The sequence below is a fragment of the Coturnix japonica genome, chromosome 2, assembly GCF_054131305.1.
Source record: "Coturnix japonica strain WE chromosome 2, WE-NBRP24, whole genome shotgun sequence".
Lineage (NCBI taxonomy): Eukaryota > Metazoa > Chordata > Aves > Galliformes > Phasianidae > Coturnix > Coturnix japonica.
Window position 1 is genome coordinate 134,751,035 of NC_140664.1, and position 13,251 is coordinate 134,764,285.

At 36.1% G+C, this 13,251-nt stretch overlaps 1 protein-coding gene across 1 annotated transcript in view; it reads right to left on the minus strand.

Annotated features, from left to right (window-relative positions):
• The window catches only part of LOC107308859 (sodium channel protein type 5 subunit alpha-like), a 33,146-nt gene extending 19,895 nt beyond the window's left edge, over positions 1–13,251 (minus strand). The window contains exons 1-11 of the mRNA XM_032442978.2: positions 13,073–13,251; positions 9,997–10,302; positions 8,856–8,974; positions 8,511–8,600; positions 7,922–8,050; positions 5,797–5,888; positions 4,793–4,999; positions 4,134–4,197; positions 3,782–3,926; positions 1,469–1,663; positions 29–220 (exon numbers count right to left, since the gene is read on the minus strand). Of these exons, the coding sequence (XP_032298869.2) occupies positions 29–220; positions 1,469–1,663; positions 3,782–3,926; positions 4,134–4,197; positions 4,793–4,999; positions 5,797–5,888; positions 7,922–8,050; positions 8,511–8,600; positions 8,856–8,974; positions 9,997–10,269 (1,506 nt within the window). The 5' untranslated portion in view covers positions 10,270–10,302; positions 13,073–13,251. The remainder of the gene's footprint in view (positions 1–28; positions 221–1,468; positions 1,664–3,781; positions 3,927–4,133; positions 4,198–4,792; positions 5,000–5,796; positions 5,889–7,921; positions 8,051–8,510; positions 8,601–8,855; positions 8,975–9,996; positions 10,303–13,072) is intronic.

Below are 13,251 nucleotides of genomic sequence, written 5' to 3' on the forward strand. Positions count from 1 at the left end.
GAATATACCCTGTATTTTGAATGCTTACCAGCTTCTTGTGGCAATGATCAGGCTGTGAATGAAACAGACTTTCCTCATTACTTTGACCACCTACAATTAAACTCTGCCTTGAAACAGGTTTTTCTCCCCTCGTCTCTTTTTCTTGTGAATTTTCTAAGCCAGCAACTGACATTTCAGATCCAATGTGTGAGGGTTTATTACTCTCTCCAGTAGACAACATCTGGAAATGAAACAACAATAAGTATGTCCATACCTGGCAAATAAACAGACAAGGATCATACACTATATAATTAGCACAGAATCACAGAATCATTAAAGTTGGAAAAGACCACTAAGATCACCAAGTCATCATCAGCTACCATGCACACTAAATCATGTCCCTCAATGCCACTCAGTGCCTCATATCAATTATTATGATATCTACATGATCCTCAGTAGCAATCTTTACCTTTCGGACATCAAACTACTGTAAAGAGATATGAGTTGCATTTCTGTATTCCTAAGACTGAAAGATAAAAGCAAAATTAGTTCTTAGCTACCATAATTTAAGCTTGTCCCTGTCACTTCAGATACCATATTTCATATCTAAATTACAGAATAATAAGGCGTATTGTTTAACTCTTCCCTTTTTTCACTTTGGACCTTGGGCATAATGACAGCAGAAGAATCAGGGGTTCAGACTACATCCTAAAATATTAAGTCTTTCTTTACTAAGGAAACTTGAAAAGCTCAAGTTTTAGTCATAGAAATATCACAGGCTTATCTGCAGCACTGTAGAAAAGCATTGCTATTGTACCAGATTTCTTCATTTTAACAATGAAATAGGATAGTTGCTATGGAAAATCTGTAAGCCCTCTTACAAGTCTGACTTTTCCAATTGCTAGCTGCAAATTAGAGGTATCTTTCATAAGACTCAGAGGATAAATGATACCTTACCATTGATTTTCAATCTATATTTTTGCTTCAGCTGTGAGCTTAACTTCTCAGGAATAAAATATAAACAAGATGATCCCAAGCCTGTTATAGGCCATGAAATTAAAGAATCTAAGCAATACTATGCCAAGAAGAGGAAAATATAAATCTGTAGTGTGTCAAAACCAACAGCAAAGAAACTAATGCAGTTTCTGGATGCCCCTCTACATGAATATGGAAATAATGGCACTAACCTGGCAAAGCCTGTCTATCCTGCTCTTGTCAATTGGTAGACATTCTGTGTGCCATCATTCAAAAAGAGCTCAGCTCAACACAGTGGCTCTCAGAAAGTCGGTATTCTTACACAATCCTGAAATCCATCTGCATTCCAACATCAATCTCAAGAAATTAAAGAAATGCCAACTTTTCTCATGGATGCATGTATCTGTACCTGTGCTGTTTGTCAGACTATGCTATAGAAAAGAGTTTGTTATATCCAAGGACATAAGAAAAAAATATATATTTCATTCTATATTATATGCAACAATTTACAAACCTGTTCTTTCTCTAGAATCTTTTTTGCTTCCTCAAGTAATTTTTCCTTTGCCTGTGTTTCAGCAAGAGTAGCTCTGTTCTGCTCTTCATATGCCATAGTTACTACAGCCAATATCAGATTGAAGAGATAAAAAGAGCATAAAAAGATGACAGCTATAAAAAACAATATGTAGCTCTTCCCAGATGAACGGATAGTCTGTGAGGAAAAAAAGGAAAGACCATCACAGATTTGTAAAAAAACAACATTTGCAATAGGATTACAAATTAGCAACTTATTTTCCTATACAGTGCAAGAGTTCAAGATTCTGCACTGTTTTCTTGAAACAACAGCAGATCAACCTCTGGTCTAGGTTATGCAGAGGGCATAAGAATATACCTAATCAGGAGTTCACATGGCCTCAAGTAAATAAATTGTAGATATTAAAAAACTTAGGATAAGACAATGTGTTTCAATTCAAGCACTCATAAGCATGCTTTATATGGCTCAGAATAAGAATGAACAAAACTTGTCATTAAAATTAAATGAAATAACTCAGCAAATCAAGCAAACGACTTTAAGTTATGAGAAGGCAACTTCAGCTGTAAACAGATATACAACTAACTACAGAAGAAATTACTGAAAATAGAAAGGAAGAAAGCTAGAATTATTTAAAAATCCTAAAATATGATACCATTAGTTAATAAGAGGCAATAATTGGAGTGTTTATTCATACATTTTTTAAAACAGCAATGGAAGAGATGGTTCAAAAATCAAGCTCGGAGATATTAGAAAACAAAAACCACATGACCTTGAAATGGCAGAAAGAATATACAACTGTGTAGGCTGGAAAAGACCTTCATCTCGTACTACTATCCACCCAGTCCTTCATGTCCACTGCCGAGCTATATCCCTAACAGCAACACTCACATGTCCTAAATATCTCCAGGGATGGGGACTCCACCTCTTCCTTGGGCAGCCCATTCCAATGCTCGAATGTCCTTTTTGTGAAGAAATTCTTCCTGATATCCAATTTAAACCTCCCCTAGCAACTACAGCAACTTGAGGCTGTAGTTTCATATCCTATCATTTGCCATTTAGGAAGAGAACAACCCCCACCTCACTACAACCTCCTTTCAGAGACTTGCAGGGAGTCTGAAAGCCCAGTTCCACCAGCCATTCCTTTTAAGTCTTGTTTTCTAGTCCCATCATCAACCTTCTTGTTCTCTGGGCATGCTTGAGTGACTCAGTATCCTTCATGTAGTGAGAGGCCCAAAGCCTGAGGCGCAGCCTCACCATCTCAGTACAGAGGCAGAGCCACATCCTGCTCCTGCTGGTTGCACTATTTTTGATGCAAACCAGAATGCCTCTGGCCTCTTGGCCATCTGAGCACACTGTTGGCTTGCACTCAGCTGGCTGTTTACCAGCACCTCCACAAGTTTTTTACTTGGAGCTTTCCAGCTATCCTTCCTCAAGCCCATATTGCAAAATGAAGATGTGATCAAAGGGCAGAACCTGGCACTGGATCTTGCTGAATTTCATGAGACTTGGTGCAATGCATCAATTCAGCCTACACAGATCTCTTCTTCTGAGCCTTCCTACCATGAGGCAGATCAACAGTCCTACCCAAGTCAGTGTAATCTGTAGATATATCCATTAAAAAAAAAACCACCTCAGTTAATAGAAGTTGTTGATGAAATGTTAAAGCAAACTATATGAAAACTACACCAAGGCAGAGTATAATTCTCTTCTAGCACAGACACTGTATAGGTATAAGGGAACCAGGAAGATCTCTACATACAATTTCTGTAATGTTTACATCAAAAAAACAACCCAGATCTTAAAAGTTACAAATAAAACATAAAAGGCTCTGGTGTGTTTTTGTTTTTGTTTTTTTTTTTTTAGTTCCAGTTATCAAAACATGCTCTGAAATCTAAAGGTATTTGTTCTGAGCCAAAAGGTTTGATGAGGAATCAGGATTTAGAGAAAAACAGAGGATGTAAATCCTCATAACTCCATCAGCATCAGAGAACTCACTAGCTGGACCTATTATACACCACCAATCCTTTGTTAATAACATGATTCAAATTCTTATTTACTACTGACTGTTCTAAGTGTGTTCTCCAATGAAACTATGAATGCTCATGGTAAGAATGCTGCCATTCAATGTCACTTGCAGAAAGTGTTACAACTTAGCCGACTGACTCTTCTTCCTTAATATTAGTTTTAAACAAGTTTTGTATCAGTAATGTTAAAATAGGTGCACATTTTTCTACTGTAAGTAAACCTCTGAACTTCATGTCTAAAGTCAACGTACCAGGTAATAAAAGTACCTACTTGTCTGTACAGACGTTCCCAGGAATCCTGTGTCATCAGACGGAATAAAGAAAGGAAGGCCCAGCCAAAATGATCAAAACTTGTGTAGCCAAAGTCAGGATTCTTCCCACGTTTCACACATGTGTAGTTTTCAGGGCACTCTCCTCTAAATAAAAGAGGGAACAATATATACACTTGCAGTATTAGAATATACTCTAATGCACTCTAGTTCACAACACCATGTACAGAAAGTAAGTTAAGAATTAAGAAAAAATCCATCTTTCTGACATCAGCATTTCCCCACGCCAAAAATAAAACCCAAAATCATTCAGAGGGAAAAACAAGAAAGTACTGAAACTGATTTTTCACTTACGTAGAATTCCCACCGTAACCACAGAGCAGTATGTCAGCAGTTCCATTCATTCTGGCACAGATATCTAATAAACAAATTAAAAAATAAAGAATCTTGGACTCAGAAGTTGTTGCCTTAAACTTCTCCAGGCTCAAGTAGCTGTTCACATACTTGGTTCCTACCACACACAGATAGTAAGCCATACCCCACAGCGCTATAAATGAAGGCCTAAGATACGAAATCTCAGTGAAAGTCATATTAGGGTTGTTTCTATGCAGATACATCCCTAGGTTTGGCAATTTATTTATTTTTTTAATTTATTTATTCTAAGATTTTATTCATCTTTGTAAATATACAAATGCCTGAATGACACACTCCATGTTAAAATAAATTCAATTTGAGTGTAATTTCATTAAAAAAAGGATCTCTGTGCAATACGCATGGGTAAAGAAGTAAGGTGCTTACAGAAAATGCAGCCCGTGCTATCACACAGTCTTCTAATCTCTCCTTAAATACTGGACTCGTTAATCTCACATTTAGCTGTTCCAGAGATTTCATATCATTACTCTTGCAAATACCTTCTCATGAGAAACATGACTATTTTGTAATAATGTGTTAAAAATGAGTCAGGTGTAAGAAGATATACATATGACATAAAAAGAGACAATAATAATATTTACCTGTTTCACTTGCATTATATATCTTGGCCTCCTTACAAAATGTGTCATTGAACGTAACATTTGTGAGGACACATTTGTTTCTTAAATTGCCCATAAAAAGCTGCAGGCCTATTAGAGCAAATATGCTCAAGCAAAAAACAGTCAAGATCAACACATCGGTAAGTTTCTTAACAGATTCAAGAAGTGAATTCACAATGACTTTCAAACCTAGAAAAACAAGATTCAATGATACGCATCATGAGAAGAAGAATGTAACAAAGCTGCTGTATTACAACACATAACAGTCTTGAGTATGTTAAAAACAAATCAGTGTAAATGATCTCACAGCTTCACAATATGAAAGTAAATAAGGTGAGCAATGTATTTTTTTACTTAAATTTCTTGATAGTTATTAAAACTGATTTTGCTAACTTGAATATTAAAGCTTAAGATGCTGGCTAAACAACCTCTTATGAGATAACATCCTTAAATATTGTGAAGCCAGCATTCTGGGAAATTAATCATAGCAGCTTAGCTAATGAAGTGTAACATGAACCAGGAATATGCTATTATAGCTATTATTATGTTAAGAGAAGAAATTGGATAGGGTGCACTGTTCAGAAAAGATGTAAGTAAATAACAGTGAGTATTCGTGATGGTATAGAAAGAGGAGAAATAGGAAAATCTGCCTGGAGCAAAATCATTTTGAGTAGGGATGGTAAAACATATTCTGTTAGGATGCTGCTGAATGTTCCTACATAGTGCAAAACAGTCACATCTTGGGACCATGTTAACTGACACAAAGAGACCAGACAACACAACCCTGAAGATGTTCCAGAAACATTTAGATGTTGTACTGAGGGACATGGTTTAGTGGGAAGTATTGGTGAGAGGTGGGCAGTTGGACTGGATAATCTTTGAGGACTTTTTCAACTTCAGTGATTCTATGATTCTATGAGCAGGAGAGAAATTAGTAAATCTCTGCTGATGTAACGAGATGATCATTAATACATGTTGTTCCTTACCTGGTATTACTGAAATAGCCTTCAAAGTCCTCAGTACTCTGAAAGTCCGAAGAGCTGAAACATTGCCTGATGTTGTACAGATACTAACATACCTATAAAATCAAACCACCATGTAAATGAATGACAAAGATAGATCTTTTTCAGAGAGTAGAAACACAGAGAATAAAGTAATTAATACAATAAAGACAAGAAAAAGGTCAAATATAGTAGAAGTCTGAAGTTTGGAATCTAAATCATTTCTAGGGATTGTTATAAAATAATGAGCCTTTTGAACAGTGCCACTTCAAAGAAAAACAGCAGATTTTTCTTCCTATGGATTTGGATGCTTCAATCTCTAAATGTTTATCCATCAAAAATGTCAATAAATATAAGACCTTCAATAACATAATCATATCATTTCAAACTGACTGATTCAGAACACTACATGAAAGTATGTGCTGAAACAACGTATTAAACTGAACACTGATATTGCAAGTATCTCATAAAACTACATGACATATAGTTTATGGAAAGGGAATTGAGCAAAATTAACTTTACACTATGTTAATTCTGTACTGCTTGTAACTTCTGTTTGGCAGTCAATTAAAAACCTGAATATAGAAAACATTTTCCATTTAATTTTTTCCAACAATTTGGAAAATATAGAGAAGGAGGACTGGAAGAGCTTCATATTCTATACAACACTATATCTTGTTACCTCATATTTTGTAAGATGTCCTATCACAAGGGATATTGTGACCCTTCTTTAAATGAGACCATAACTGTTAAAAGAATTCCTTAAAACATGAAGGCTCAATAACAGAATCTGAGAAACATTGGTTGGAAAGGACCTCTGGGGATGGGCTAATCAACTACTCACTCAAAACATTACTTTTAACAGCAATAGATCAGACCATCACAGCTTTACCTAGCCTGTAAGATTAAAGTACCTGAAGTAACAACAGTACTGTTAATTTGGTCAGTCATACTGTGAATTTGTCCAGTCATTGTAGTTGACTGGACAAGATCCTGAGCAACCTAATTTAAATTAACTCTGCTTTTGAACCACATGATTTCTGAGGGTCCCTTTCAATCTACATTACTCTAATAAATTAAAAACAAACAGACATACAAAAAGCAACTGAAACATATTCAGCAATGCTAAAAGGCAGGGAAGAGACTTGGCTTTGAGAAAATCTTACGGCAATGCACCTACATGCTCTGTGAGCAGCTAAACCCCTTGTTTTCATTCTGCCATCTGAAAACTTCAATTGGCATCTTTAGCTCACCTGTATTTTTATTAATAGAATTAATTCCCTTTCTGCCTCTGCTATAGAGATTTCTACCATGTTCCTACTGCATTTTTTCTTTTTCCTGAGTCCTACACCATGTAGTTTCTCTTTATCTGGAACACAAGATGTACATTTACTCATCCTTCTCTGCATCTTCTTTAATTATGTCACCATGCAACACTATATACAGACAAGAAAAAAAAGTATACAGATTTCTGTATGAAAATAACCTCACATTCCACTTCACTGTTTCTTATCCACGATGTCTTCATTTTCTATTTTAACCTCTGACCATTAATGCATTTGGAGCAGTGTTTTCACCAGATTATTTATTTAAACTCCAAATGTTTTTCCCAACTAATGAAATCTATTTCAGAGCTCCTAGCACCATATTTAAAGCTTTCCCTTGAGCAACACTTCACATTACTTAGATTTCATCTGCTACTTATCAGTACGTTATTCAACACCTTGTGACATCCTTTGACTCCATCTCAAATGAACTTCATCTGATCCAGAAAAGAACAAATAAGACAACATAATGCATGTTTGGTTTTGGCTTCCTATGCATAGAACTCTTAAAAGAAATATAAGAATGCATTAAGTTGAGAAATAGGTCTACCAAATGTGATAATACATTAAGGTACAAGGGAAATTAAAACTAACCCAAAGAAGGATTTTTTGCATTTAGGTTTCGTTTTAAAGTCAGCAACACTGGGCAGCAGGTACATGTGGGGTGACTGAAACAGAGTAAATTTCGAACCCATGGAATGTCAATAACTATAAAGAATTTTGGAACATCATTAGTTGTGCATTTGTCTCCTTGAGTGTGAAAGAAAAAATTGAGCTTTACTTACGTCACCACAAGAACAACAAAATCCAGAATGTTCCATGGGTCTCGAAGAAAGGTAAATTCATTCCAAAACAACCCTCTTGCTACTACTTTTATCAGTATTTCACCAGTATATATGGCAGTAAAGATGTGTCTGAGAAGGAAAACATATATTAAAGAAATAAAAACATGAATGCAATTGAAATATAGTCTACCTTTTCTGTTGTTTAGCTACAGGATGGAAACAAAAGTAGAACCAACAGGACAGATTACTTTCATGAGTATAAGATGTCTTCCTGAATTTCAGTACAATTAAGTTAACTGTAAGTTAGAATTGTGCTTTACAACTTCTTGAGGCTGAATCCTCCAGAGCCAACCTTCTACATTATGCCATATGGCAAAGGTAGCCTATACGAAGTGCACATGTGTATTCCTCTAAGAAAAGAGGCTGAAGCTTCACAAAGACCAACTATACCACAGTTATCCTAAATCTTCCTCAGCAGCCTCCCTGAAGATTCTTCAACACCAGAATTAGTACACCAAATTATTTACTCTTCTTCAGTCTTGCATGTTAAGTTTCCTTAGAGTGAAGAAAAGGCAGCTGAGATACTTACTCAGTCTTGTTGAACTCCGGTGGAGGGTTATTTATAGCCATGGAAGCACAATTGAGTATCACAGTACATGTAATAAAACCAACAAATAATGTGAATAAGTTAAGGAAAAAGTGATCTACTATAAAACACCAAAGTTCAGGAAAGTTGCTTTCAGTAACGACATGACTATGCACTCAAAGTCAACCATATAGAGGGGTCTACTCCCACAGATTAATATCTAAAGTTAAATGGATGTTCGGCAGAAAGAACAGAAACCACTCAGTAATTTGATTAATATGGAGGGAATCACATAGAGGTGCACCACACGTTCTAAAATTAAAATGACGGATCTGCAGCAAAGGATATGAATGGATCAGAATTTTTATTGCCACTTTTCTGATTGGATTAAAAGGACCAAGTATACACAGGGCAGGTGTGGCAGTAAAGCGGAAAATAATCCTTCTTTTATTGATCACCATGAAAGTCTATAAAAAAAGAAAAAATCGTAGCATAAGAAATATTTTAAAGAAACAAAATTATCAAGCATCCATGTAAATTACCTCCTAACTACTATTAGGTCCATTTGCAGCTCGGTACTATTGGCGGATGAAGTAAATATAAAGTGTCTTTAATCAAAAACAGCTAACTAACATTTATGTAGACATCTTTGGTTGAAATCAGCCTTATTTTCTTTTCATCAGTCATTCTGATTACTTTGAGAAAACAAGTCTCTGGAAGGCCCTTTTTACCATTAATTACAAAGCCTTTTGCACGCTCTCTGATTAAACGATCACATTTCAGTGAGTTGCTGCTATATTTTACAGACAGCAACATCAGACTGAACAGAACGTTCTGCTCACCAGGTATAATAATAAAGAATCATATAACAGACATTTAATTTGGAGGAGAATCCTACAGCATCTAATTCAAGTACTGCTATAGGTAACCAGAGAAAACACTTTGCAATAGCATGGAGTACATGCAATATCAGCACTGAACAATTACCAAAGCTGATGAGACATTACAAAGTAACAGAGAATTGATGTTGTCTAAAGCAAATTCATCTTTTTGCTATACAGAGTACTGGAAACATTTCAAATCTGCCTCACCTAGTAATATTTGCAATTAAGCAAAAGCATTTGCAATAAGTCAGGGTGACCCATTGTTTGACAGGCACTGAGTTCAGCCTCATATACTTATAGAAACTCTTCTGAGTAACAAAGCATCAGTTATCTCAGAACCTATTTTTGATCAAAATCCATCCAGTGTATTCTATCCTCACAGTCAGTTCTGATTACTGACTGGGCCTTAAAAATGCCTTGTAGTTACACAGTTAGGGATGTAGTTCAGCATGCCTACCCCAACAAATACAAGTAATGTTCTAAAAACCTATCTACAGATCTGTCTGCAATCCATAAGCAGCAACTTCTGAATACAATCTTCATTATCTCCTAGGAGTACAGCAGATAAAATTAAACAAAAAACAAAGTTTTAAAAAAATTTTAACCCTGTGATCACTGTAGTATGGATCCAAATCTTCCAGGGGCTCCCCAATAAGCTCCACGGGAACGTCACCATAGAGAGATGGCAGTTTTTTATAGGTTTTCAGGTCAAGCTGGGGAGTCACTTTATCCTCTTCAACTTCTTGGTCAGTATTTTCCTGTTTACGTTTGGCTTGCTTCTCTTTTTTCTCAGCAATTTTTTTCTCAATTGCTGCCAAGGACTCAGGAGTGAAACGCTGAAAGCAGATAGTTTCTGGTGGCCAATACAAGGGATCCATTTTCCTTCTGTTTATTTTCAGTGCTAGAAATAGCTTAAACGAGAAAGCTCTTGATAAGTAGAAATTAATAGGAAAAGAAAAAACAAAAACAGTAACTAATACAAATCAGACGTATTATTTCTTCCTTCTGTGAAATCCTGCGTGGAAATAGTGAAGGAATTAGAAACACATTCATTTAGAAGAAAGGGAGTATCTACCACCCCTCCCAATCCTGTAGGTACACAAAATAATTAATTGGAAGAGGCTCATCAGATCCTTGCCCTGCTCAAACCAAAGCTGATATTAAGTCAGTGGATCTTTGTACAGTTGAGGTCTGAGCAAGTCCTAGGAGATATTCACAGCTCATAGTAAAAACCCAACAAGAAATGGAAGGTTTTTATCTTAAAGGTCTTGAGCTTTGCTCTCCTCTGATTCTGCTGATTTGTTGGTTATATTTGTGCCTTGCTCTTGCTGTTCTGCAAACTACATTCTTAACTCTTTTCCTCGCTTACGCATGTCTGAAAACCTGTCTGCTCGCAATACTTTTTTCCAACATTAATAGAATGTTGCTGCATCTGAGGGTTTACAGTTAGTGGTGAGAGAATACTTGCATTGTCTATTCATTAGCAACAAAGTTTTAAAAACATTCAACCTCAAAAAGAAGATGAAGAGCCTGTGAAACATCCAAGTTTCAGATATGCCTCCAGATTTCTGCTGAGGCTTCTCTTGGAATTACTCATTTACCTTCACAGGACCTATCAAAAGCATACAAAAGGTAGGATGCATCACACCATGAAATGCACAATGCTGCTTGATACTGTTTTTCAGTAACACTTTGTTGACAGTGAGCCTTGCATACTCTCACACCAGTTATAAATATCTCAAGTGAGGGACTCAAGTCAGTGGGGGCAGTCTCTTGTCAACGGCCAGCAACAGCAGAACAAGAGGCAATGGGTAGAACCTGAAACAGGAAGTTCTATACTAACGTAAGGAAGAACTTCCTCACTGTCAGAGGGACAGAGCACTGGAACAGTCTATGCTGAACTGTGGGAACTGCTTTAGCAGCAGGGTTGGACCCAATGGTCTGTAGAGGTCCCTTCCAGCCCCTACAGTTCTGTGATTCTATGATTCTATACCTTTTTCAGTACTCATCAACAGTATTTCCAAAAGTTTATTTGGGCAAATCTGTGTATTTTTTCAATAAATCATTTTTCAGTGATAATGTGCAAAATCAAATTTTAATGAACCTTATACACAGTTTAGATCGTCATAATAACTAAATACCCAGAATGAAATATTTCCAAGTAATCCATACAAGTGTACTTAACCACACTGAACTGTGTATAGCACAGTTTTTGTTGACATAATGAAAATCAGCAGCCTTTTTAGTACCTTAACAATATAAAAATAAAAATGCATATTAACACACAGGCCTGATGTTCAGAAACCCAAAGGTGTTATAGTTGGATACTGCTCATAGGTAAAGACACCTTCATTGAGATCCTGCCTGTGATCAAGGCATCTTAGCTCCCATTAGCAGACAGTAGATATCTGTTGGTAAGCACAGTTAATCAAGGTTGGAGAGATAATCAAACAATAGAACAGAGATAACTACTTAAGAATTTCACATTTCAGATGTTATATTTAACCAGTTTACCATACACAGCAAACACCGAAATGCTGCTTCCAAACGTCTTCAAATTCATCATTAATTTTACATGTTGATGCACTAGACATATACACTGCTATGAATGCCCATCATTACAAACAACTACAACCACTCCACAAAAAAAAAAAAAAAAAAAAAAAAAAAAGCAAAGAAATTTAAAAGGAATCAAAACCCTATTTCATATCTAGCTCAAATGACTTTGAAACAAAGAACTGCAAGGCAAAGGAGAAAATGAGAAAGCAGTACTAGGAGATAGGCTAAAAACTCTCTGTGCTATACCTTGCAAAACTACTCTCACCTACTCAGCTCCAACACAAACAAAACACATCTGCTCTCAGATTATTCTTCTGTCTAAACACCAATGATTATTAAAAGATTTAGCAGATTTATTTTCTCCTTTTCCCAAAAACAAGCTAGGAAACATAACACATTTTATTGGACTAATCTGTTTCTAAAATATGTGGTCATTTCTTGCACTTATCACTTTGCCCCCCATTCTCTGCAATCTGCTTTCCCCTACACAAACCTTGTGTTATTTTGAGTGGACAGTTGTTTGTTTGCACGTTTCTTTTGAAACAGGCATTAAATAAAAGGTAGTCACAATTTCAATATAACATAAAATGATCTGCTCACCACTTCCAAATCAGAAACCAATTTTGGGCCAGCTTTTTGTTACTTAAATGTCTTGAAAAAAATCAGCAGCATTTTCAGAGGATAAACATTTCAGATTTGTGCAGGAAAAGAAATTGCGCTATTTGAGGTAATTGCAGCTCAGATTAGATAGTATCAAAGCCAATCTGAACCTACTGTGCATCAGCCAGTGTAGCAAAGCAAGACAAAAAGCAGCCCGAAAGGAATGAGATTTCCATTAGTGTTTAGTAAAACGTGATAAATGTTAAAAGAATAGCAGTATGTTTGCTGCAAGATAGCAGTTCTACATTAGAAACAGATTTCTTTTTCTACCTGTAACTAAAAACAAAACCATACCTAAGACTTAAAACCAGATGTGCTCTTATAAATGTACATACATACACACACAAGACACACTGAGACCCCCAGAATACTTTAAACAAACACACAGAGATTTCAATTTACAAATTTAGCAGTGGAAATTTAGCACAGAACACCAATATTTAGCAGAAACAAAACACTTACAGTGTCCCCTTTGAAAGGAAAAAGCCTTCAGAATGATTTCTTTAAGCCAATTTCAGCTAGCTCTTATCTTCTAAGGGACAGAAAGTTTCCATTTCCTCACCATCACCACTCTAACCTGAAGACCATCCTACCTACATAGCTTGCTCCCACCCTGAAAGTTTTTGTATTGGGATGTCTGT